The 27,552-nt window shown below is 34.7% G+C and overlaps 1 protein-coding gene across 4 annotated transcripts in view; it reads right to left on the bottom strand.

The window, feature by feature from the left end:
• The window catches only part of LOC113501450 (sodium/hydrogen exchanger 9B2-like), a 44,943-nt gene extending 18,335 nt beyond the window's left edge, over window positions 1-26,608 (bottom strand). Inside the window, exons 1-2 of one of the 4 annotated variants that reach the window (XM_026882596.1) lie at window positions 26,113-26,608; window positions 1,844-2,097 (exon numbers count right to left, since the gene is read on the bottom strand). In XM_026882596.1, coding sequence (XP_026738397.1) covers window positions 1,844-2,097; window positions 26,113-26,325 — 467 coding nt within the window. In that variant the 5' untranslated portion in view covers window positions 26,326-26,608. Of the gene's footprint in view, window positions 1-1,843; window positions 2,098-8,720; window positions 8,739-14,973; window positions 15,337-19,469; window positions 19,722-26,112 lie in introns of those variants that run through there. The other 3 variants (XM_026882598.1, XM_026882599.1, XM_026882597.1) reach the window with 3 other exon arrangements.
• Between the last annotated feature and the right edge of the window lie 944 nt (window positions 26,609-27,552).

Below are 27,552 nucleotides of genomic sequence, written 5' to 3'. Positions count from 1 at the left end.
TGATTAGGTAACATGAAGTTATATCTTGAATGTGAGGTAAATGATCTCTAGAAAAAAAGAACACTTGAAACACTTTTGCTCTACATTCGGAGCAGTCCTTACAAATTCCAGGTAACTGAGTGCAGGTTTTGCGAAGTTTTTTTTCTACATGTTATTTTGGTTGCTAGGCGACTGCGACTTTTTTATGAAAAAGAAAGTAGTGGTCCTTATTTAATTGTGGAGTCAAACTCTACGTAGTATTATTACAGTAGTAGATTACATAGTATCGATTTAAGTAAGATCAAGTCCGAAGAGTGCTACAAATCTACTGAAAAAATTGAAACTAAACAATAAATCAATAACTATTAACCAGAATATGTGCACCGGTATGCATGTTTCAAACTTGTAATAAACAAAACAACCTTATCAAGCATATTTTCTTTATGCCACAGTCAGCGCCATCTATGTATCGTTTACAACAAGTAAGTGAGTTTTACGTACAACTTGACTTGTAAATACCGCAGATCGGAATCTACGAGTGTTAAGTTATGCAGTGTTCATTAGTACTGAACGTAAGCTGTAGGTGGCGCTGACTAACGTCTAACTTTACTAAGTTGGTGGTAGAGTCATGTTTAGGTGATTTAATTTGCACGTAAGTGCGCGTACATAATGAAAACTTTTGTTTACGGAGGCTGATTTTTTTGGTAAGTGTTCATAATACATGAAGATTGACGCTGAATGTATTTGATGACGTAAACAGACCAAACCTGGATTAATTAAGTTTCAATAAGCTCTATATTTTATTGGAGGTGACACGAGAGTTCAAGTAGAGATACCCATCTCTACAGGGAAGGAAGTGGGAAGTGTCAAACTCTTAATGACTAAACTTGAACTCCTGAACCAGCTAAAGAATGACAAGACTATAACTTGAACACTTTATAATTCTATGCTCTATGACTTATGAGACGGAAGAAGTTCAAGTGTTTGTTTTGGTGTTTCAAAAACATTATCAAGTTGAAGTCATTATTAAACCTACATACTTATAAATACCAGGATATTATTTTCTATATAGTAAGAGTTATGAGCTAATAGCATAACGGCGTTTTTCACAGGTGCTTCAAAATGACCACTTAAAGTTAATCCCGATTCTCACGTTTAAGTACATTCAACACTTTCATTAATTCCTTTAACTTCGTTATGCAACTTCATTATCACTGGAAGTGCTATTGGCTACATAAGTATAATGCATGTAAAATGATATTCCGATGACACCCATAAACGCCTGCATTGAGGCTTATTATGTGAATAAATCGCGGATAACTATTTCTGCTCAGTGTTTCGTGCCTGAACAATGTTTGCTTGTAAAGAGGGATATTAACTTTAATCGTTTAACTCTGCCATACAAAATGTATCAGTAATGACAATAGAAGTAACTTATTTTTTATGGTAGACACCTTAAGGCAACAAATGATTGAATGACTCCATAAACACCAGCATAAGGTTTCGGTTTGTTTATTCAGAAGAGAAAAACAATACTGTGTGTATTAAGAGCTACAATATTGCCTTAAGAACCGAAGGCATTTAACTAAATAGCCTCTTTTCATGAATTATCTTTGCACTTGCACACACACCCACACATTAGTTTAATTTTATATTCCAGCATTCTGTGATCTCTAAATGCTATTTCAAGTTATTCCAAATAATTTCTATCGTTTAATCCGTTGTAATAAGTAGCTACTTAACTTTAGACAATTGTAATATTTTTATCACTCTCCATCTTATAGTGATAATAGCTACGTCAAATGTAGACAACAGTGACATGAAATATTTTGATCTTAGTTTCGTGATAACAGTAAACACTTACCTGTCAAATTGATTGTTCGATGGTAAATTTTCTCTGTCTTTGCTGGACTCGTCGGCCATGATGGAGACTTTCCTCTTTCCGTCTAGGTTGGGTAGCGAGACCCGCGGGTGGATGGCGGGCGGGGGTTGCGGCGCTGGTGGCGCTTGCGCGGGCGCAGGCCGAGGTTCGCCGCCGACACTCGGCTGGCTGTTCAAATCGCTCAAGTCGAAGGGATATTCCTTTATCGCAGTCATTCGGATGCTCGTTTTACGAACCTGGAAGTAATAAAAAATGAGATATAAACTAAGGTATAGTACCTTTGTTCACATGGAATATTTGATTAAATGCACGTCGAAAAATATTATTATGTTTATGTTTAAGCATGTTTAAAGGTGACCGCTCCTAAATATCTGTGGAACAGCAGCATGATTACGGTATGATATTATCAAAAATGGGTTTTCTCTTTTTTAACGACTTCCGCACTAAGGAATTTTATCCTTGTGTCGCGGGGGTTTCACAAACATTCAAATCATTTGCACATAAACATTCTGGTTTAGTTTTACTTTTCTGCAATTAATCGGCAAATAAGCCGGCCAATATCGTAAGTTACTTTTGTGACAATAATATAATGTTTGCTTCAGACTTATAACATAAACAAGACTCTTATCAAAATCCTTTAGGTGAAACGTAATTTTTTATATACGAGATATTTTACTCTTAAAGCAGTTTTGTATCATTTAACTGCGACACAAACACATTTTTTATTAGATTACCGAACAATTGTCACTCAATCTAACGACTCGAGGCGGAAACAATAATTGTTATTAAATACAACTGAGTTACGCACACACCCTATATAAACCGCCGGTTTATCCAATTCATGATAACAATACAGTTTTTGTGTGTAAACTTTAGAAAGCGCGCAAAATTCGTATGAAAAGCTGCGCCCGCGCCGGTCAGTGTCTGTCGGTGGACTGAACTATCGCAACTAGCGTTTCAGCTTCAGGGTGTCAGCAAATAAGCCTCCACCAACTTAGCACATAAGTTCTAAGTGATGACGGCTAATGTCTTGTGAGGACATACAACAGCAATGTTAATAACTTGTCTTATCATTATCACACTTATATCGTGTTGCTATTGTTTTCCTCTATTATGCTGATCTGTTCCCCAATTAGTGGTTATTGGTCGAGTGCACAGCACACAGTGACAGTTACTGAATAAAACTTAAAAAATAAATCTTAAAAAACGAAATTGTGTAGCAGAGATATAGTCCAAAGATATTTGGCGGCATTGTAAAACAGTAATGTTTTTTATTATAATTTTTAAAGGCAGAGTTTCAATATCTCATTTGCATAACTATCGGCTGCTGTGGCGCGAGAAAGGTGTTTCAGTTAGTTTGTTTAAAATTTAACTACATAAACTCTCGGTGTGAATAAAATAGAATTATATTATCAATAACCGTACCACTTAAGTTAGTAATGGAAACAATAGAAATACCTTCATTTCTAAAGCAATTCCCACATCAAATAGAAAAAAAAGATAAATGGCATTTAAATTTTATCACGTTTATTCATTGTTTTAATCTGTTAACACTGCTGTGACGTAAATAAAGTGACTTGAAGTTAACAATCACATGTGTCCCATAGTTTAACTTACGTTTGAAGTATCGAATTTTCTCTTACGTAGTAAGTGACAATTAAATAAGGTACCTACTTCCGTATTCTACTGAGTTTATTGTTTTAATATGTTAACAATGAACACATTATTTATCATCCCCTAAGCGAGCAGCCCCTCTAGCCTAGATGCATTCATACAAAAAATTATAACTATTAAGGCCCGATTTTTCAATCGTCAGATAACTTTTATCTGAGTAATAAATATGGCATTTGACATATTTTCTATACGAAAGCTGTCAAAACGTCAAACATATTCGTCGAATATGTTTTATCTGGCGATTGAAAAATCGGCCCTAAATCAACTGTATTTAAATGCTATTTCGTTTTCTTAAGTCACGTGACTTGGACTTGTCATCTTACTGTCGTTACTTAACGGATGTAGGAATATCACTTGGCTATAGGGGATGGGGCTTACTGCTCAGCAAGAGTAGTATATATGCAGAAGTAATATTTATGTATGTAGTTGTTTACTTCAGAACGAAGAGCGTCTGTCTTCCATACTTGCAAAAATATTACATTAGACGGTTCTGGAAGGCAAGACTATGTGATTAATAACTACAGTCATCAAATAAGGTAAATAACTTATTACTAAACAATCATAACTACAAATCATTCTATAATATAATAAATAATTGAATATAGATTATTTATTTAGCACTTAACATTAAAGTATAAAAAAATATATAATACGTACTTGAGTTGTCCTTAATACAATGATAACTACTTGTTAAAATACTATGAAGGTTTGTAAAGTTTAGTATACGACCTTCTTGCTAGATAATAGATGATATATCTCAGACTTATCAATAACCCATCCATCAGAACTGAATCTCAACTAGAAATCACAGCTGATCCGATCATATCCAATATCATGGAATATTTACTCTAGTTTTAAGATATGATTATGCTCTCAAACTTAATCTTAGATCAATCAATCATCGTATGTTAATAATGTAGGCTTTACTGATAAACACAGATAATAGTATTGACCTTACTATTTTGATTAGATTTTGATTTTGATAGCAATTTCAAACGTGTTAAGATATCAAGGTGACGTACAGTTTTGCAGCATCCACTCATTTCAAGGCCAGTAATTTCTCAGTTTATTCTTTCACTGTCTTCAGTAGTTTTCCATTTTTTTTCGTCCTGGTTATGTCTTAGCCTTTCAGAAATTGTAATAAAACAGAGGAAATCGCATTCGTACAGACATCGTCTTAAGAATAAAACGACTTGTATAGTAGGTTGCACTTATTTAGGTTCTGTACCCAAAGAGTAGAGTCAAAACGGAACCCTATTATTGTGGCTGAGCTGTCCGTCCGATTGTCTGTTCGTCCAGCTAGACAATTGCATTTTTACAGGTGATGTGTTAGTCCTGCCAATAATACCGAAGACATTAATTATAGATCTAGGTAAAACTACGATTGTTACGTTCGTAATATAATTATGTATTTGATTTGTACGGAAGCCTCTGTGTCGCAAGTCCGGTTGCGGACAATAAATAGGCAGCTCTCAAAGAGCCAACCCTTACGTAGACTCCATGCCGTCAACAGCTCTGCACCGCATTATGAAAATCACACGCAGTAAGCACTGCATTCCAATCACTCCAGTGTTAGAAAGCAAAGAACGGTTGCCTATACAAAGACAAACAATAACAGTCTAGCTATAACATATGTATTTAATTTAATATCATCTGTATTTACCAACTGGTATATTCGTCCATAACATGAAAATATTTTAATTATAGTTTTAGCACACCCATATTTAGCGATTAATTATTCCATGCACATTCTTCATATTCATAATATAAAATCATGTCAACGGTTACACAATAGCTATTAGACGGCGACTCGTTGTTAACTCGATTAAGTAATGTTATTTTTTTTAATCGAGACGTGTTTATTATTTGGGTGAGTGTGTCTTAAGCTAATTCTCGGTGGTAGGCAGCGGTCGCGGGTGTCAGCAGCGGCGTTTATTTGCTTAAGTGGTCTCATCACAATCACATGATGCCTCACGACGAGCCGACCACGAGTTTCCAATCATGTTCATAAGAACGTATGCGGCGACACGCGCTCGCGTAACGCTTATCGCTCCAAAACAATTAAACGGATTGCTCACCCAATCATCGACCTGACGTATGTGATCTTAATTAAAAGGTAAAGGACAATGGCCTTTGTGGACTAGTCATGAGGCAAGCTCGGCCCTTGTGACGCTGTAGGTCACCGAGGCCAAGTATTCAGTTTGTTTTTTATGAATATCGTTTATGAGTTTCCTGTGTTGAATACAAATTGTAAAAGAAGTTGATATATTTTTCCGTGTCATTGACGGATGTAGGCAACAACACGAAATGAATTTATTAGTGTCCAGTTTTTTTGTGTATAAATAGTTTTTTTTTATCGGCATCAGTGTTCACGAGGCTCGGTCCTGTGGTCTAGCGGATCAAGGATTGTTCACGAGGACACTTCGTGATATAATCTTGTTTGCTTCTTATTTTTAATCATATCAATGTAGGGCAATACAAAAGGATGTTATAGATAGGATGATAATGTTTTGAGATCGCGGTCTGAATACAAGTAGTAAACATTATTCTGAAAAGTGGACGTGTACCCGCATTTTGCACCTCGACATCACACAAGCAGACAAAGTAATGATATTCCGAACAACATAACTATGAATAAAGACAAAGGCGCTTTTTTTCGCTAATAGCTCATTAAAAGAGCAGTAAATTTATATTATTGTAGTTATTATTTCAAATGTAACACGAGTCATTAGTAATATACACGACGTAAGGAATGTTTAGACTTTGTTTAAATTAAAGTTAATTTGTGAACGCCGTACAGGTTTCACGTTTTATTTATTTTGTATGGCGTTTGTAACACGGTACTCTCTGTTTTTATCAGCCATTTTTAACTTATGACATTTAAGAATTGTTGTTTATTTTTTATTTAATTTTAAGCTATTATATACTTATATCAAGAATCTGACCAATATACAAGTGGTTTACGAAATCAACGTCTACTTAAAAATTGCTTTGCAAAATTACAAACAAAAAACTCGTCACGTAATACTGGAAAGTTAACTTCTAATTTTCTTTTTGTCGCGTTGAAGATAACGATTAAATAAGAAGCTAACTTTCTAACAGACTAGTATTGGACGGGTAATCATAACGATTGTTTGTAAAGTATCCGTTTATGTTGGTATAGTGTTAATGGTAACACTATGGCTATAATCTCTTTCATGTGACACAAGGACATCAATAAACGCAGAGAACGATTGTGTTTACCTATCCATCAATATGTTTAGCGCCTGGCTTGAGGGCAACGACTAACTCCTCAGCCACGACTCACACTCAGGTGATTATCACAACTACAAAGTCATATTCATCCAACAATATAATACATATGGCAAATAAATAATAGGAATATACCGTTACTGTTGAGTGTTCATTAAAATAGATTAAGTTTTAAGTGAAAATACAATTCTCGACGGATAATCTTAGGTTCATGTAACTTGTGTTGACAGTATATTAGTTTTAATCGTATTTTCGTTATGCAGATAATATAACCATTTGTATTAATGTGAATGGTGTCGGAGTATAAACAAATGAGTATCTATCGTAAATAAATCGATAGTGCACATTGTATTAGTAATAGTTATAAACGAATTAAACAATCAATGATTAGAATCACGTTTCAAATGGTTTTTAAAACATTTATTTATGTTAATCTTTTTCGAATGTGGAAAGCGGCAAAGTTAAAGAGAAAATAATGACATATTCTGTGATTTGAGTCATTTCTAGAGTCATTTGATTCTGTCACACCCGACATAGGAATCATTCGTGGTCGTTATGGTTATTAAATAATAAAAAAATGCTTTGCTAATGGGCAGCTCATTGAGTGGACGTCAATATATGATGACTTGTTGTGTTTCACACGTAGCTATCGAAATCACTGTAATGTCCGCAATAAGACAGTGGAGAGGAATGTCTCGCCGTGGTTAGCACGCTTAAGTCGAAGTAATTTTAAATTCTAAATAAATCGAGATTTTATTCTAGACTTTTTTTATAAACTTATTTATTTTTCGTGTTGCCAAGTGGTTGAAATGGAGAAGATTTATTTAATATTTGAAATAATAGTTTGCGTTTACTCCGCTTGACAGAACTGATAAATATGTATCATACAAAAATAAATATTGAATAACAAAGCTTATTGTAAGGTATTTTTCTTACGAATACAATAGGATTTTTTACATTTTTCCCTAGATGGAACAACCTATACTAATATAATAATGTATTTCTTTGGGGAAAACAGAAAAATATGTTAGCCGCGTATTTTGATTAACTGTACAGAGAATCAAGCTTGGTTGAGTACATATTCGGTAACTATGAGGACTTTGAAAATAAACATTACAATATACAATTTGTTATTTTATTTTATGTTAATATTTTGAATTTTAATAAAAGGTCCTTCATGGTATTACAAAAAGAGATTGCCTTTTACGGGATTTGTCCTTTTGAACAGTGTTGACGTAATAGATGGTACCTATTAATAAAAATGTAGGAGTCACTTCAAAGGTAATGGAAAACGTTGTGATAATACAGAATGCTATCGGGAGTCACAATGGGGTCACTTCAAAGGCTGTGTCGGGTTCCAATTGGAATGTTAAAAGAGTCTCTTATCTCGTTGTGATATTTAAAACTAAAATTTCGTGATCACTGCTTTAATAAATATGTCTATAAACACAATTAAACGTGTTCAAAATAAAGGTGTATATATTTTACCGTTATAAGGAAATCCAAAGATTTATCGGTAAAACCTAAGATTCAACAATGTTCGGGGTTTCGGATTAATTAGCGTCAATTTTCAGAATTATAACAGTATTTCTAGGTATTTGCAATAATAGTAGATATATTTTATTTATATAACTAGAGTAATAAATTACGTACAAAAGATCTGGAGACCTTTTCTTATGACACCTAACAATTGAAAAAATATTGCAAAGAATGTAAACATTAGGCTGTGATCGCTTACTATTGTTTCCTCATTAGTAAATCATTGTTCTCAGAAATGTAAATACCTGTAATGGACTCAACGATACAATCATATACCAAGACATACAATTTTTGGCTACCAACGCTTCTCATGATTCACAGAATAAACATAACAAACAAATTAATTAAAATCATGCTCGGAGATTCCACACGTAATATATAAAGCGATACTAACCATGTTGCTGCGGTTGATAATTTCACTGTCACTGGGCCAAACTAGGCTTCAATACTACTCAGTAGCTCTAAATATTAATAGTGTTTGATAAACAACAATTAACAGAGCATGGCTATTGCTATGAGGACGGTGGCTCGCGTCCTGTCGATTACGTATGTCATGCCACTACTACGCGATGATACCGCAGCCAACCCGCTTGGTCGCTGCATCGCCTCGCCTGCTCCCATCCATGTCAATTGGATCACAATCACCATTAAATAACGACACACTCCCAACAATACGAATTCACAAACAAGTGTCAACCATGTATTTTGCAACACAGAAAATCTTTATTTACACACTATATTCACGTTTGTGTAAAACTTATTATTATGTTTTAACTATTAGGAATGGGGTCGAGGTAACTTCTTCCTACGACCACACATATTCAAATAGCAACATTATATATTGAAACTGTTCGCTGGACTTGCTCACATGAATAATCGGGGAACATTGGGATCAATTAAGACACAATTACGCTGAGACATAGAACTCAATTATACAATATAAACGTATAAGGCCAATGATGAGAAGACGAGCCAACGAATAGAAATGCGATCACTCGAGACATAATTAAATCAACTCTTATGATGTTCTAACAATGATTTGTTGTATTAGTAGCTGTGAAGTTCTAGTGAATTGTATGGTTCGAAACAATTATGAGAATAGGATACAACTTTGTACTTTTCCTTTGTGATTAATATTCTTATTCCGTTTAGAGATACGTAACTTCGCTTGCGTGACGGCCATCCTCCCAAGGTAATAACAATTAGAAATATGACTTACTATTGAAGGGGTCCCAGTTCATTATGCTTCCGTAAAAACATTTAAATACTGCTATTCAAAGGAAACAAGTGAACTTCTGCATTTTATTCTATTGTAGAAGCTGTATTACATTCTACTTTCACGTTCGATCCAAGCTGCGGTATAAATGCTTACCATATGCGTAAGGGATAATTCAGTAAATTTCAAATCGCAATCCTGTTCGGATTAGTGCTAACGTATGAACACCAACGCACGGACTTAATCCTTGGGAACTTATTGACTATTGTAGGATTGTGCTATTGTACTCAATAAACTACATCGCTCAATTTTGTCCTCAAATATAATAAAAGCGCAAGGATAACCTATATTTTAAATAGCTTCTGTTAACGATGATGTCGATGAAAGTTGCAATTTTATCATGAATATTCAAGTGAAACTATAGGTAGAATTAATCCGATGAAGTAATCAGCGGTTAATTTATTAGTAGTCGTGGTGCGTGACTTTACTTCGAAATAGGTAGCGGGAACATCCGCTATTCGCAGCTGTGGCATTTGCATGCACCTTGGAGAGGTGTTAAAAGTGTATTTTCTTGTATAAAAAAGTGGGTAACAAAGGAGTGATTATATTTCTGGATAGTCAAGTTGTATGGGTGATCACGACAACAACGATTCTGCGCGAGGTCGCGGAGTCTATTCCGTGTAGGGCAAATATTTGTGTGTTCCACATCTGCTTATTCCAAGTCTGGGTTTGGGTTAAGGTTTGAGCCCATGCGAGTGTGATTGTGACTTTTTGTAAAATCCTCAGCGATAGTGACGGATTGGATTTCCAAAACAAAAAAAAAGTAACATCAAGAAATATATCCCTGTGAGACTATGGGAATAATTATCTAGTATACCGAGAGCTATAGTTTTTGCTTTTGCATCATTTTTTTAATCAATGAATCCTGATGTCATTGTTGCATCGTGATGTCACTAATCGGTATCACATACATTGATCATTCAAAAGGAATTGAGATATAATCTATTTTCAAAATGACTGCTAATCACCCTGTATAAAGCAGCCAAACAATGAAATCAAGCAATATTTACCGATTAATTGTAATTAATGATATTTTGTAAAGATATCAAAATTGATTGTTTAGATCGAGCAATCTATCGGATGTGCTATAAATAGATTCAATTAATGAATTTATTTATAAATGATAAGAATCTTGGTACTTACGTGAAATGTTATTGATTGTAAACAATTCAATCGTTTGCGTAATTTTTATTGCACTTTTTTTTAATGGATATGAGTAATTCAAAGCTCAGTTTTCGCAATAAGCTTTGTTGAAAATGTAACTCTCTTATCGTCTTTCCTTTACTTTTACTACTACATAACGCATGAACTTTTTTTCTGTAACAATGTATGTAACGAAATGTCCAAATGATAATGATAATTCGTAGACTTCTTTAATCACGGTCATTTATAATACTTTGGAAAAACCGCCACTATACAAATAGATTGCTTACTTTAAAATGATATTTTTCCACAAGTGAGTAGAAAAGTCTGTGTCAACACCTAGCTTGCTTACACTACGAGATCTGAGTCTTCAATTTTGAATCTTATCTCTTAGATATTTAAGTAGTTATTTAGACGTGTATTTGAGTGTTTATGTTGGCCAAATAAATACGAGGGGAAGCTGAGGCAGATAAAGTAAAAAAATGTAATAAAAAGGATGAGAAAGGCTTTATGGAATATATTTTAATACTTTTGATTAGATATGCGTGCCCACTAATAAAATAGTATTTACTAAAATAATTAAAGTCCAAGTTTTATGGCCAGTTGGTTAGACGATTAAGCGAAATGCTCTTAAGACCCACTCATGTGATACGTATTAAAAAAGGGGACAAGTGCGAGTTGAACTCGCGTGAAGAGGGTTCCGTACGATGTTACCTATCATGTTTTTGGAGTTAAAAAATATGTTCTCCCACACATCCCACCTGCAAATGTAAGTTGGTACGCACAATATTGAGTGATTTACCATGTTATTTTAATATCATGGACTTCTTATATGTTTTCCTATAATCTATAAGGAGAAAACTAATTTATGTGTTTTTTTCAAAATTTTAGGTTCAGTAGTTTCGGAGATAAGGGGGGGAATGGTCAATTTTCGTCTATTTTCTTGAATAAATTGGAAACTATTTATTTTAAAATTACAAAAAAATACATTTAAGATCTTCTCAACAAGACCATTTGATATGCCACACGATGCAGTTTTCAGTTTTTTTTTTAATTTTCCCCTTCCCCCCCAAAACTGACCACCCATATACAGATTTCATCTGCTCACGTCACACCTCTGTGTTTGGGTCACAGGAATTGATATGTGTACCAAATTTCAACTTAATCGGTCAAATAGATTCGGAGATAATTGACTGTAAGTGACGGACGGACAGACACACGAGTGATCCTATAAGGGTTCCGTTTTTGTATTCAGACGTACGGAACTCTAAAAAGGAAACACAATTTTAAAAACTTTCCATAAATAGGTAAGCTCCACAGCTAGTGAAAATGAAAAAACAGGTCAAGTGAAGTCGCACACACTGAGGAAATCGAATTATTTTCAACTTTCTGCTGTCGTGGTTTTTAAAAAGAAGCTTGGTGAAGCAAGGTCGGAAAGACGGACGAACGGTTAGTATTGGGGTTCCGTTGCTACTATTTCCCTACGGAAAGCGAAAAAAGGTAAAGCCGGCGTGAAAAAATCTTATCATTCCAAGGCAAGGTATTTTCAATTATGTGAGGGAGACATTAATGTTTGTGAAACCTCTCGCAAAACAAGGTTTCAATTTCATTGTGTATCATATAGGTATATCACAATCCTTCCTTTTGCTCCTGTTTGTAGTCCTCCAGGAGCAAAATAATACTATTGCAACTTGATGCGAACTCCTGTAATTTCTATAACCTTATAAAACTACTAGCTGTCCCAGCAAACGGTGTTTTGCCATGGGTAGAGCAGAAAAAAATACAATAAAAATAAAATATTATTTTTGTACGAAAAATCGTGCCAGGGCAGTGGGATCGTCCGCAAGGGTTACCGTGGCCACGGTACACGAAGTCTAAAGGAAGGAACATGGGTGGGTTTTTGTCAGTATAAGTTTGACACTTCCGGATTTGTTGAGCGGAGCTAGTCATTTGATGATTTCCTAAAATAAAGGGGTATGAAAATGGATGTTGTCGGACTCTCAGACCTAACGATCAATACCAACCTAAACAGTGACATGAGAATTAATTTATTAGATTCAATAAATTTCTTTTTTTTTCTATGTTAGAGTCGGCTTCCAGTCTAACCGGATGCAGATGAGTACCAGTGTTTTACAAGGAGCAACTGCCTCTCTGACCTCCTCAATCATGTAACCTGGCAAGACGATAGCAATTAGTAAGACTGTTTGTTAGACTTTCTATCTTGTAACTACCCGTGACGGCTGTCAAACATATTAATAACATATAGTTGTACTAACAGCGAGGACCAACAATTTAACGTGCTTCACAAAACACGGAGGAACTCATTTTGACATATATTATGTAGATGGTCACTCCATGGAGCGACCGTATTAAGCTTAGCTTAACCTGTGATCGATCGACTTGTAAAGTTATAGCTTAGTCACGCTTTTGCAACTGAAATAATATAAATCTAAGACGTCATGGTAGGCTCAAAAAACAACCCATCAAAATCAACAGTTAAAATAATTACAGGTCAAACTCAGAACCTCCTTTTTTGCGTCGGCTAAAGCACGAAAACCTTCTCTTAAATGTAAAAAATACACATTGGAAAACCGCATCCAAATTGCCTTAGCCAAACGCCAGATAATAGCGGACAAACATAAATAGATGACAATCTGACAAACAGGTCAAATTAAGAAACTAATATTTTTGAAGTCGGTTTATTAATAATACCCAAATGGCTGTCAATCACTTGTTTTTTTTTTTTAATATTACAAAGGGTATTATAAAATAGAGGGCGCAAAAAAATGTCACTGTTACATTGAAAAATTTTGTATACTAGAAACATAACTTTATGGATCACGTACGATTTATCTCAATTGCATCTACTGGTCAAGGGTAGGCGCGTTTTTAACTCAATGATGTGTGCAAAAAAGTTGTTCAATAGGCCTAAAAATACAAACAAGAAAAATTACCGGTTTTCTACTCTGAGGATTCCCTAAAAATAGGCATAAGAGAGACAAATGGGTGACAAAAAATGAAGGCGGGTCCTACAAATATATTTGTCACTTATTTTTGACAGAAACCTCCAGTGCCAGACATGGTCAACAGGCGGGATTACCGACAGGACCCTCAGTACTAAGGTTCCGATTTACCCAGTGGGACTTGAAACCCTAAAACAGCTTTGTTTCTTTTATAATAAGTTACATTCCTTATATCATAACACCTACTTGTATATTACGTATAGAATAGCTCTTTCTTAAATAGAAAAACTCTACAAAATATTTTTAAACAAATAGACAGGATTAAAAGGTTTTCCTTGGCTTAACTGATGTGTGCTTTATTGTAAAATACAAATTGACATATTAGTTATATCAGCATACCCGAATATACTATTAAATGTTTGAAAAATAAAATGAACTTAAATATAAAGAACATTTAAGTTCCTACGCAACGTGAACTTTAAATTTGCACGAACAATGTGTCGTTATGACTAATTTTCTGCAGATGTATGACAGACGTTTAAAAAACATTGCTATGATTAGTTGTATTGTTTCGACTTTTCTCATAATTGATAGCCATAGCTTGAGCAGGGTGAACGGATACAATAAATCAAATTCAAACTAGATTAAATCACCGACCAATCAAAGATGATATGGCTAAAAAGTAAACTATCAAAGTATCAGTTTTATATATTAACATTTATCTATGAACCAACGTTTGTTTAACATCGTTTCATATAATTACAATTGTTTTATATAAAATAGTTTTTTTTTTTGTTTTGTCTACTTAAATAATATGAATGCAAGTATAAAAGCGGCAGAATGTTGAATTCTGTTGTTTGTGCAGTTGGAAATGTTATTTTATTGATTAGGACACTAATACGAAAACTGTAGCGTTTGAATATATTTTATTTATGCATCGAAATATAAAGTCTCGTTAAATTAATTCACATAAAAAGCCTTTCAAATAATTAAAGCATTGTACCACAACACATAAACAAAATATTACGTACCAACACGTCTACGCGTGTATTCTAGTTATGCACATGATTGACCACCGTTCTAGTACAACTCCAAAATTATAATGTAGGATCTAAATGATTTACTATATAACGTAAATTACTTCACTGATACATGCAATAATGAATAGGCACAATACATGTTAGATCCGAGCGAGTTGATAACCATGTTATCACGCGACATTGACACCTAATCGCTGTCGCGATCCCCGAATCACGAGAGCATACCTTCAGCGATAGGGTAAGGACGAGAGGAGTTCAGCGCGGATGTGGACGCAGGCGGACTGCCGCGCCGGCGGCGGCGGCGGCGGCACAGCCCCGGCTCTCGCCACTCAGCTGACTGCCTACGTGCTCGCCCCGACTAAGGGCACTCGACACCAATTCACCTCCACGTTTTTCTCACTCGACGCCCTTCGTTTCTCGGGATCACGACCGAGCAATACTCTCAAACCTCGCACGTGAACAATCACAAAAAAATTAAAAATTAACGTCAACTACATAAGTACACATAAAGGATTGTCTTTGTTTCAATTATTATCACGCTAGTGTTAATTCAATTTTATCACGAGATTCTGACCACTTGGTACCCGGAAAAACAAGTTAAAAACGTAGGAGCTTGGGCGCAACTGCTGCATTTCCACGTCTACCATGAGTTTTATACAGAACTCACGTAAACAATAGAGACGAAGCATTAAAACCGTTGCGTTAGCGTGTTATGGTAAATGATGATTATATTATTTACATAGTAGTACTATAATTTTCATGTAGTCCGTGGGCTATTGATAATGGACCGTTTGAGCTATCGAATGATGATTGTTATTGCTCGGCAGCTACTTGCAGAATGTAAGTGCATCATTTTTGTAAGCTGTATGACGTTCAGACGTCGTGTTCCTTATTTACATGTATTACCATCTCTTGTATCTACGAGCATACATATTATATGTAAATATATTTGATACGTTTACCATAAGCTCGTCTTGTGATATTGCGACGGTACATTAAGATGTCGAATAACGAGCGTCGTCCTTGTCGTTTGAACATATGAAATTCCCCGAGCGAGAGCCAAATGAAATTACTAAGTATTCATGAAATATTAAACTCACACTCAAATATTAATAGGGACTAATAAACGACCTTTTAGTAGAATGTTTGAGATCAGATCATTAATGGAATCTAATATTTGTTTTTAGCCCCCCTTTTGAAATTGGAATACTTAATTTAAGGACAAATTGGATGTTCAGAAGTTAGTTGGACTCACAAATATGACTTACTGAGGGCTAGTTTATCTTAGGCCAATTCTTCATACGAATGTTATAGTAATTCTGGAGATCTGCGTATCTTTTTGATGTGACGGTTGTAAAAGGTGTTATTATAAAAGAACACCAGAAAAATTTAACGACATTTCTTCCGATTTCATTTTTTACCACGTTTGTTTTCGCTTTAGATTTGTTATAGCTTATGTTATTAAGTTAATATTAGAAATACTGTTATTTTCTAGATAAAAAGTGATTGGTGGTTTAGTGGTTACCCAATATAAAGTCTTGCAAACTCATTAGTTTAACTAACATTTTGGTTAAAATTTTTCGTTATTACTATATTTTTTTTACCTGAGACTGAATTTACATACAACATATGAGTAAAAATTAGAAAAAAGTAAATATCGAATTAAATACACGACAGTAAATGCGGTAACCAATTAATGCTAGGTTTTATAGTCATCACATTATTTAGGATCGTATTCTAGTTGCTGTGTGTCGAGGCTATCCACTATTTTCATTTTATGGTTAGTTTCCTCTAACTCATAATCTTGCGACTTTATCTATAGGCTATGACGGGAGTTGAATATCAAAGTAACTACAGTGTATGCAGTGCCTAGGTCATGAAAAATATAAGGCGACTTGTTGAAACGTCTCGCGAAGGACAAGTATCCCCACTTGTCTATAAGTAGGTTATATAAATACAACACTCGAAGAGAGACCTTCAAAAAACGTTTCTGAATGTCAATATTACTAACGATGTCATAGAAAATGAATAATAGCGATTGCTATTTTATGGAAACGGGAAAATGAAGTAATTGAAGCAAAGAAAAGGAACGGAATAGAAAATCTTTAGTTTTATCTTTTAATCTAACGATGATCGCGTTTTTTAACATATAATTAAAAATAGGTATAGTCTTAGACCGGCTCGCGACCCTGAAGATTGTACACTAATCGGCTAAAGGAAATTAAATCGGCTTAGATTGACAACAACAACAATCTTTAACGTTTATTTGTTGTTTCGCAAAAGAAATGTATCATCTGATATATTTCACCGTTTAGCTACTACACGAGATGTGTCCTGGTGTCAGATGGACTTATAAGCAGCGGAGCCTTAATGATAGAGTCCTGTTTTTATTCTTCGAGCTCGGAACGAATAGACTAGTTTCACTCATCAATGCTCATGATATCATTTAAAACAACAGCCGTACTCTAACGAGTATACAAAATAGCTTTGTAGGTATAGCTCTTATACATTCACAGCCAGTGACAAATAATTTCGATTAGATATGCTATGGAAACTTTGATAGGTCTATTGAAGAGTTAGATCTGAAGTAATCAAGTGATCACATGATGTCAACCAGTCTAATGATATGTAAAGCGGTAGGAGGAAAATTAAGGCGTCACGTGCAACTTAAAATGATACAATTGGGTTTAGATGTCTGTATTATATCACATCTTGAAGTATAAAATAAAAAAAAAATTGAATCAAGGTGAACTAGTACTTTAAGGTAAAACAGTTTCAAGTTTCCTCATTGAGCTTTTTGGTGTTAGACAAAAATCATTGAAAAGTTCTACAGCGTTTTGTGTTCTTTTGTTCCAGTATACACCGTGATTTTTTAGTCGTCTTACAAAAGCAGCCCAGTTCATGTATCTAATGAATAGAACACGTTCATGATAAAAAAATAGGTATTTATGAGATTTTAATAAATTTAAAATGCAATTTTTATTCTATCATTTATCATTATATTATTTTTAAGATTATATTTCAGATTTCTCTTGTTTAATTTTTTTCGTACTTACTATCTTAGTTGATAATAAAAAAATAATAATCGCGCCTAGGGGTATTTTACGTCGAATACATGAACTGTGCTGCTTTTGTAAGACGACTAAAAAATCACCGTGTATATTATTGTTAATATTTTGCTGCCTGCTGTGCGTTGGTTCAAAATAGCTATCAAACGCATTGATTAGCAGTTTGAACACCTTTCGTTTGTTTAATTATTATAGATAAAAACTAATTGTAATGCTTAATTACGTAGGTACCTTGGTGACGGTATCACACTTATTACAAAAAAGTAAAGAACCTATTATTATTTATAGCTTATTAACTTATTTTAGCAGTACTGGCTATAAATCTGATTTTTATTATTATTATCCTGTAACTATATTTCCTAACAATAAGGATAAAAATGTGAATTTATCGACTACTTCCGGTTCCGTCCTAACAGGGTAAAAAATGGAACCCTACAACTAAAGCCCTATTTCTGTCCGTCCGTCTGTCAAGAACCTTAAAAGTAAAATAGTTAAAATTTTCACATTTAATGTTATTCCTGTTAAAAGTTGTTATATGACAGTCATCAATTGAATGGATGAACAATTTTATTGTTTAATTGATTTTCTTTAGCCTATTTGTAGGAGTTTGAGATGTCAAGAAACAGAAAAACACTTGACTGTTTTTTACAACGATAATGTAGTTTATCTGCAGGAAATGAATATTGAAAATACTATTAATGCATAGTTTAATTCGTATTTCTCGAACGTGAAAAGAAAACTATTATTGACCATGAAATATTGACGATTGACGTCACGTAGGCACACTTTTAAATTTGACTTGCGTTAGGTAAACAAACAATATTGGACATAATATCGCATGCAATTAACAATGATTGCTTATTGAGTAGCTACTTAACTGTTCGTAATTCCCAATTAAATCTATCTAGATTAGGCGTAACAGGTTTTACGATTGCATTATTGATGACCGACGATAACTTATAGGCTAAGTTAGAATTTGAATTGATCGTGTAACTAACTCTCTTGAGTCTTATTAGAACATCTAAAGGTTTAAAGGAATGGATGTGTGCCACTAATATTATAAATTCGAAAGTAAGTGTGTGTGTATATTTGTTGCCTCCTTACGAATAGATGTACTGATTTCGATGTAATTTGGTATGGAGGTAGCTGGCCTTGCATTAATACGTAGGCTTTCATACGACTTAGATAAATTAGTGTAATGATTTTGTAGCTATAATCTGAATCCAGGCAGAGGAAGCCGCGGGCAACCCCTATCTCTACACAAAACGTGAAGGTTTGACATGTCCACTACTTTAACTGAAGTGGTTAAATAATGATTTTGTAAAATAGTCTCATAAGTAATTAGAATTTATCAATTCAATATTCCATAACTTATTTGACCTCTTTACTGACCAAACGAGGGCAAGCTAATAAAATGTCAGTTAGGGCTTCCAAAATGCTGCGCAGAAACCTTTCTTAGTGTATCCTTATTGTTATTTACGAATATTGGACGTGCAAGTATGTGGCGAAACCTAAACTCAAATACTACCTCTTTTGTGTGTTACCTTGTAAGTTTAAAATTCAACATGCCGTGGGCAATTTAGAAAACTGTTTTGCATCATTACTAGTTATCTAATGTAAATTCTAAACATAGTTAAACACTTAATTACTTACCTTTGTTTAAATATTAGTGCAATCCTGCAACTGTCCCGCTAACTAGCTAATTATCGTATTAACACCAGCGGCGTTAGTTGTAGGAAACAATTAGTGACAACTAAATTACTAAAACTAATTCATAATTAATAGTTGTTTGTTCACTTTACTTAGCGCACTACATTTGACGTTTTAATTTGTCGAATAAATTGTAAAAGACTATTGACACTCGACTAACAGGTAAAATGGACCGTAAGGTTGTTTTAAACAAGCAGATGTAAATGTCAGAATTAATCTGATATTTTTTAAACTGGGTGGACAGATTGAAGTGGCAGTCACATTGAGCCCTTATCACGTGAATGTGTTGATGCCATATCGATGTTTGTTTTCGAACGACAAGCAATTTGTGTTGCATTTGACGGGTTCCGCATAATTATATTCATCTAGTCATGTTGGCAATTGTTTCTTGGGTTTCTCTCTTATTGATATTTTTGGGTCTTAATGACGTGAATACGAATTCCCAAACATTTTAGTTTTGTAGTTTTGTGTAGTTAAGCTTTGTTTCATTCTAATGGAATTCTTGGAACAAAAAAGGAAATAAATTATGTCTCAAGAATGCAGCACTTTATGCACGTGGGAGGATAATGACCACGTATAGGTGAAAAAAATAATATTTTCTACTAGGGAGCCTAAATATAATACATAAAAATAGTAGCAGACAATGACGATTCGATATTGTTTTCCATCAACTCTTATTTGTCCTACATACGCACTAGGAAAATAATTAAAAAGGCATTTTGTAGAGAGCTATTTCAAATAAAACTAAGCGTAGTTATGCAATAGTAGGCAGTGCCTATGCGAGTTTTATGACCCGCACGGCAGATAAGCGGTTAAATTGCGTTTCATATACCTGTGTAATGCTGCCTCCTACATTCCCATCAATTCTAATATATATGCTCATATTGGTCGTGGATATAGTGTGAAAAGCTTCTGTGCTAATCATGATATCTAGGGGTTAACAGTATACCTCTATTATTTTTCTGGCATCCGTATTGTTCTACCGAAAATCAAAATAAGCATATTTTTAAGAACAGTTTCTGTTTTGTATGTATTAAGTCTGGTAATCTAAAATAATACGTAAAGCGCATAAAGGTTACCTTAATATTTGGAATATATCCGATTTCAGTTTCATTTTCTAATTTAGTTTTTTTTCGATCATAATAATGTCAGTTACTAGACTAAAATTGACTACTCTCCACAACGCTCTCTATACACTAAACCCGTATAATATCTTTTACTTTCAATTTTTTCGAGAATGAAGTTTTCTATAATCCCCTTTATCCCTAAAGTGAGATGTCCAGTATCGAACTAGTTTATCTGAAGTGTTTGCCGATTATCACTGGCACACTCTTCGCTGACGAGTGTGACCACTCGTATTGTTCTCTTATCACATTGTTTAAGGCAAGACATATTTATCTATTGAAATATTTTCACGAACGCGTTATCAAAATAGGTGGGAACATTTAGATTACTTTAGTTCATATAGTTTGTAAGTAGCGTCAGAAGATGAGATGGGCAGACGATAAAAAAAGATAGCACGAAGAGATTGGCATAATCAAAGGGAGACCTATGGAAGCTGTGGGTTATTCAAGGCTGATGGTAATGGGGATGATGATCACAGGGTATATAACCTCCTCTTAAACTAGTAATGATTCAGTCCAGAAAACGCCGCTCTACCTGGTGGGTAGACTTCTACAGGTAATAGTTGATGTCTGAATGACAAATATCTTAATCTTTATAACGCAATATAAGGGTCTTTTTTGCATTTTTAAGCCCGTTTATCGGTTTGTAATGTTATGTAAGTTTAATAAAGTTGTTAAAGCATGTTTGCATTATGGTTATATTGTTATGGCATAATATATTATTACCAACTTCTTATTGTGGTACCATTGGAACGAAAAAGTGGAGTAGTAGTATACCTACTCGTGGTGTTTAACTTTTATCAAAATCCTGTAACTGAAACTCCTGTCTGTCCGTCTGGTACCAGTCTGTATTTCATGAACCGTGATAGCCAGACCGTTTTCACAAACTAATGATTTCTGCCGCGACACCAGCAAGGTTGGTGTATTGATATAAACTAAGAGATTAAGCGGCTATTGGTAGCTTCTTACGGCTACAATATTGATGATTTTTTGGTGTAAGCATGTATGCCTATTTTTATGGAACCCTCAATAAATGGCGCGACTCCGAATAGTATGAACTGGCTTTAATTGAATGCGAAGTCAAAGGTAAAAATATTATATAAGTAGAAAATATTGTTAAAACTTACCAAAGAATCAAACGTAACCCTTCGGTAAGCAATGGATAACTGTGAGGCGGATGAGGTCGCTAAACAATTATAATTTATAATTTATTACTAATAATCAAATAAATAATTCATCAGGCATTATTGTATGGGATTTTCCGAATAGAATTCTTGATTTAATCATAGCATTACTTAAATGAAGCATTTTATTATCCATTTGTACGTATCATAAATAGGAATAAAGAAAAAACGAAATCTTTAAACTTCAATAATGACGCACACATCTGCGTACTCTAGATGTCTTCGCTTACATGATTGTATCTGAAGCAATGAAATATGTATCCTATTTCCAAGGGATAACTATTCAATTTAATTGGCAAAACTTAAAATCTCTCGGTATTGTCTGGCACTGCTTGCAAACCATAAACGTATCACTGATTGGCAAAAGCCTCTTGACCTGAATTAACCAGAAGCCGAAACGAATATGACGTGACTATTTGTCGTAACAAAGCATATTAAGATAGATTACCTGTCTACAAGGCTTTAGTTATCTGACTGCCGAATCCAAATCAAAATTCCCGATAGAAAAGTCTATCTGCAGACACACACTAAGACGTAGTCCAGGAACAGCACCCGTCCGAATAGCACCGGCGCGAATAGCACCGAGCCTAGTCCACGAACAGCACCTATCAATATTTTTGGCAGGTGCTATTCGTGGATACAAATTTATTTTATTATTTGTGTCCACGAACAGCACCTACGGCTCGGCAGCCTAGTGCTGGGATGCATTTGTTTAACAGGACGTTATTAAATGAAAAATATCGATAAAATCACTAGAACGTTTATTAAGAACTCGGTCTAGGCAACATTTAAATATAAGAAAAAACAATAAAAAGTCTTATGATAATAATTACTAATCTTACAAAATTATAAATCTGTAACACTTTCTTAATTTTTAATGTATCACAATCAGTCTATTCACATCAAAGGTGATGAGAGTAGCGATACTGTGTAACGTGCAAAGACACGTGACACAGTATCGCTACTCTACAATTCTTATAGGGTGCAGCTTGTCGTACCCTTGCGCATTGCGAGCAAGCAATTTTCGACCGAGTCCACCCATCGGACGCCATACATTGGACCTTTGGCTGATAGTGCGTTAAGACTGTTTATCGTGTAGCCGTGATTTCTTGTCACTGTTCTAGCGACGCGACAATGCGCCGGAGCACACGAAAGTATGACGAATTTAACCGAACGCTTCCGGAGCTTGTTTACGTAAAATTGCAAATAATATTATTAGTTCGGATAGCTCGGCAGGGCACAAAGTGACGTCACAAGAATAGTTTATAATAGTTTGTATCTGTATGTTCCGTGCTAACAAAAGGTGTAGTAGATTTATTAGTGAGTATCTATAAAACACAATAATGGAGCCTGTTGCCGGTAGAAGTGATAAAAATAGTAACATTAGCTACATTTCCAGTAGAAAAGGAGCGCCATTACTAATACATAGTGATAGACAGTACAGAAAATTCAAAACATATAAAAATAATGCTAATGTGTTATGGCGGTGCATAAAAATATCGTGTAGAGGGTTCCTGACGCTTGATGGCAATGAAGATGTAATAAAAATTACAGAACACACCTGTGAACCCATGAGCAGTGCTCAGACAGAAATAAAGAAAAGTATGGATGAACTTCGACAAGAAGCTGCAGCCACCGATGGTCCTATTCCTACGTTATACAAGAGCAAAATAAATAAACTACTCGATGAAGGTCTCAACTTAGTAGCCGATTGCCCAAATTATAAAAACATTAAGTCTAGTCTTTATAACATAAGAAATAGGGCTTGTGGAGTTAGCCGACTAAATGCAAAAACCGCGGGCGAGGTACAAGTAAGTAATTATTATCATAAGACTTTTTATTGTTTTTTCTTATATTTAAATGTCGCCTAGACCGAGTTCTTAATAAACGTTCTAGTGATTTTATCGATATTTTTCATTTAATAACGTCCTGTTAAACAAATGCATCCCAGCACTAGGCTGCCGAGCCGTAGGTGCTGTTCGTGGACACAAATAATAAAATAAATTTGTATCCACGAATAGCACCTGCCAAAAATATTGATAGGTGCTGTTCGTGGACTAGGCTCGGTGCTATTCGCGCCGGTGCTATTCGGACGGGTGCTGTTCCTGGACTACGTCCACACTAAGCCCTATAAACCCGCGATAGAAGGATATCTAATCTAAATAATGAAAACTGTATAGTAATACCAGCGCTACCGGCACACAACGAGTTTCCACCACCTAGTGTATTAGATAGGTAGCCTAGACAGGTTTCACCACTTTCTTCGACTTTTATGGTATGATTAAATGCAGTATGATTACATTCTAATGTTAGGTTAGGAATATAAGGAATTTTGTTACATTAAGACACCGATGATTTGTTTGTATACGCATACCTATTAATATTATAAAATGTTCATTTGTTTAGCCCATTGTTCAACATTAATTTGCATTTCGCTTTGTTGCTAGGTAACTAAAATTATGCGTGCATTGTGAATCCCAGCGCCGCGTCAATTTAGGTGAAATGAAAAACAGAAATGAAATACGAAATATGAAACCTATTTAACAAAACGATCCTAAAAAGGAGCATTAAAATATTTGACAATTATTTAGACAGTAAACTTTAATACCGTTCAGTTTTAATCGGTTAAAAGGTACGATTAAAGATTTGTCACAACAGCGACCCGGCCTACAATTAACTAATTCAATCAATGGCATTCAAACGCATTAGGGATGTACTAGATTGGGAGGAAACTATCAACTAGTTCACCAATTATGCTTTGGGTATTTCTAAAACTGTGGTTCGTTTATGGTCTAAATGTGCATTTACCTAAATGACGTTATCAATCCATAATCAGCAAGTTCTTGAGTGAATTATTTAACAAATCGATTGAGTAAAAATGGTTAGGCCATTTCAGTACTATTAAACATAAAACAGGCCAGATATAAAAAGATCGTAACAATTATTATGTAAAGGAAATTAATATGACCTGTTTTCCGAAGGCCTCAAAGCATTGTGTACAATGTTGTACTTTGCTTTTATGCCGAAATCAAATTAATTAATATCTATGGTATGATTCATACTGTGTTAATTGCATGGGAATTTATTCTACATTCCACAGGCGTCCTTACGTGCAATACTTGTGTTGTAAGACTATATAATATCTATAACTCATTTTTAATTATATACCTTTATTATCCTATTAACGGATAATAAATATTAAAGGAAATTATTAAAGTAAATAACACTATAATAATGACTAGGAAACTATAAACTCACACAATGAATAAAAATAATCTGCGGGATTTTTCTCTTCTAAATATAGCAAAATATTTGTTTAAACTGTAGTTAAGCTACTGGGTAACTGAGATTTACTTAAGCTATTATTTTTTATGTCATTTCACAGGTGATAACAACATAAGCCTCTGTATCGGTCGTAATCTTAGTTTGTCACGATTTTGGTGAGGTGATAAATAAATCACATGGTTTTCACGTCAAAGGCATTGTATTTTTTTTATAATTTAAATACTAAAATAGGGTGAACATTCAATTTCGTAACTTTATTTATTTAAAACTTCTTTGTGATTGAGTCAATATTTATGATTGGAACTTTTTCATGTTTTCTTTTTTCATTTATCTTATGAATTCTTACGGTTTGGAGTACTGTCGCCCACCGACAAGTAAGCATTTTTATAAAGTATAAAATTTATAGCTAGTAAATGATGTTCCTTAATTAGCATTTTCGAACGTTTATGTAACAACATTTTTATTATCGAATTATTAGTACGATTTGAAAGGGCACCTGTCAATTTCAAATGCCAGAAATAAAGGCAATAATTAATTTCAGCTTATTTTTCTTTCGATACTGTTTCTAAAGGATTAGAACATTGCTTTCTTGGCAAAAATTACTTATCATCGTAACCCGATTATATAAGCTTGTTTAAGTATACAGCCTGAGGTAGTTATAAATCACGTAAGTTTCAAGCTACAGACAATGATCATGAGAGTCTTACATGATCAATGTATTATAATTCGTGGTACATAGACGCTAGCGTTTGTATTGTTAACAAGTGTATTACATGGAAGCGCTAATTCGATTGTTTTGTCTACGATTCGCGACCAAGGATACGTCAGAATCACGAGGACTGCTGTAAATTGTTTCGCTTGCTGGTATATAAACACACACACTTCCTAATTGATATATTGTAAAAGTTAAGAAATGGTTAACAGGCTTTGCACGTATGTTTGTTTAAATTATGAACACTAGACTGGGAACTATTTAATATATAGTGGACTTACTGTTGTAGCAGATCGTGACGTCCGCCCGGGGTCGCCGGTCACCTGCAGGTGTAGCTTCACTGCCTCTATTCCCGACCTCTTCTTCCTCTCACGTTCCTCAGCAGCTGTCTCTGCTGCGTGTTGTCTCTTCCCACTTCGCGATATCTCCTTCCCTCCCTTCTTTTCCTGTTTCCCCCGGAAATCCTGCTTAGCTCGTCGATCTCGAGTCTTCATCTTAAATATTTGTCAAAGTTCATCTTAACGTTTCACTCAAAGATTGACCGATACGTTCACTAACGTCGAACAACAGTTGTATCGGAAGCTGAGCTGAGATAAGATATTTACGTTGAAGGTGAAAGAGCTCAGATAAAAAAATAATACACAAATCAGGTGGTTGGGTACGTGACAGAGGAGGTTCTTTATGCTAGCACTTGGAGGTGGTCACGTAGAGTCCTTGAACCGGCGCGGGCGCGCTGTGGCGGTGCAGTGGCGGCGGACGTTTGTTTCAGTATTTACGTTTTTGAGATGAAGTGTCCGTTTGTCGCGCGTGTCGGTGCCTGCGGCGGTGCGGCGCGGCGGTGTACGGGCGAGCGCCGGGGTCCGCTCGGACTGGCGCAGCCGCACCGCGAGAGCGCGCCGCCTTCCTGTGCCGCTTGTTCCATCTCTGCTTCTTAATTGAAGGGATCTCATATGACACTATTAAATGAGTAGCGACTCATCAGTTATCTTAACATTAATTAAACGCTAATGTGCATTTCAATAATAATTATGACGTCGTATCTATATGATCCAGTTAGTATGGATGTTTGTAGTGAATTTTCTTGTATTTCTTCGAGATACGCTTAGAGTATAACAATTTATATAATTATACTAGAATTTACAATAATACTTTTGCAAGAAAAATATTGTTTTTTAAATTGTGAAAATTCTATTGCCCTTAGTTAAAACTAGTTAGATTTCCAAATATCAACTATTTATCATCTATAAAATAAAAATACAGGAAAGGATACTGTAACAATCGTTAGTGTTAATATTTATTCGTCGACAACGTCGCCATCTTGTTAGTCTTGAGTACAACCTCTTTACATTCAAGGCGAGTAAAATTCTCAAGTAAACTAAACGGAACATAGTAGAAGCCTCTAGTCAGTACAAGAAAATGACGCTAGGTGGCGGTACGAAGGCCATGCTTAGAGAAATCTGACGTTATTTCAATAAGTTTTAGTTAGGTTGGCAAACGCTAGATAGTTTCATTGTATATTTTTTATGCACGGCTTCCGTTAATTAATATTGAGTATAAACCATAGGTACCATTTCACATAATGCCTGTATTTATTAAGTACCGTGTCCCACGCAATTTTGACTCCCTGGACATTGAAATCTTTGTATTATTTTGAATCGATTTTAAAAATAGAGCTCACAACTACTATATTTCTGAAATGGCTATACCCATAATTTTAAAAT

The sequence above is a fragment of the Trichoplusia ni genome, chromosome 15 (genome assembly GCF_003590095.1).
Source record: "Trichoplusia ni isolate ovarian cell line Hi5 chromosome 15, tn1, whole genome shotgun sequence".
In the NCBI taxonomy this organism is placed as follows: domain Eukaryota; kingdom Metazoa; phylum Arthropoda; class Insecta; order Lepidoptera; family Noctuidae; genus Trichoplusia; species Trichoplusia ni.
Note: the sequence above shows the minus strand (reverse complement) of the source record. Positions and strands in the feature narration are given on the sequence as shown.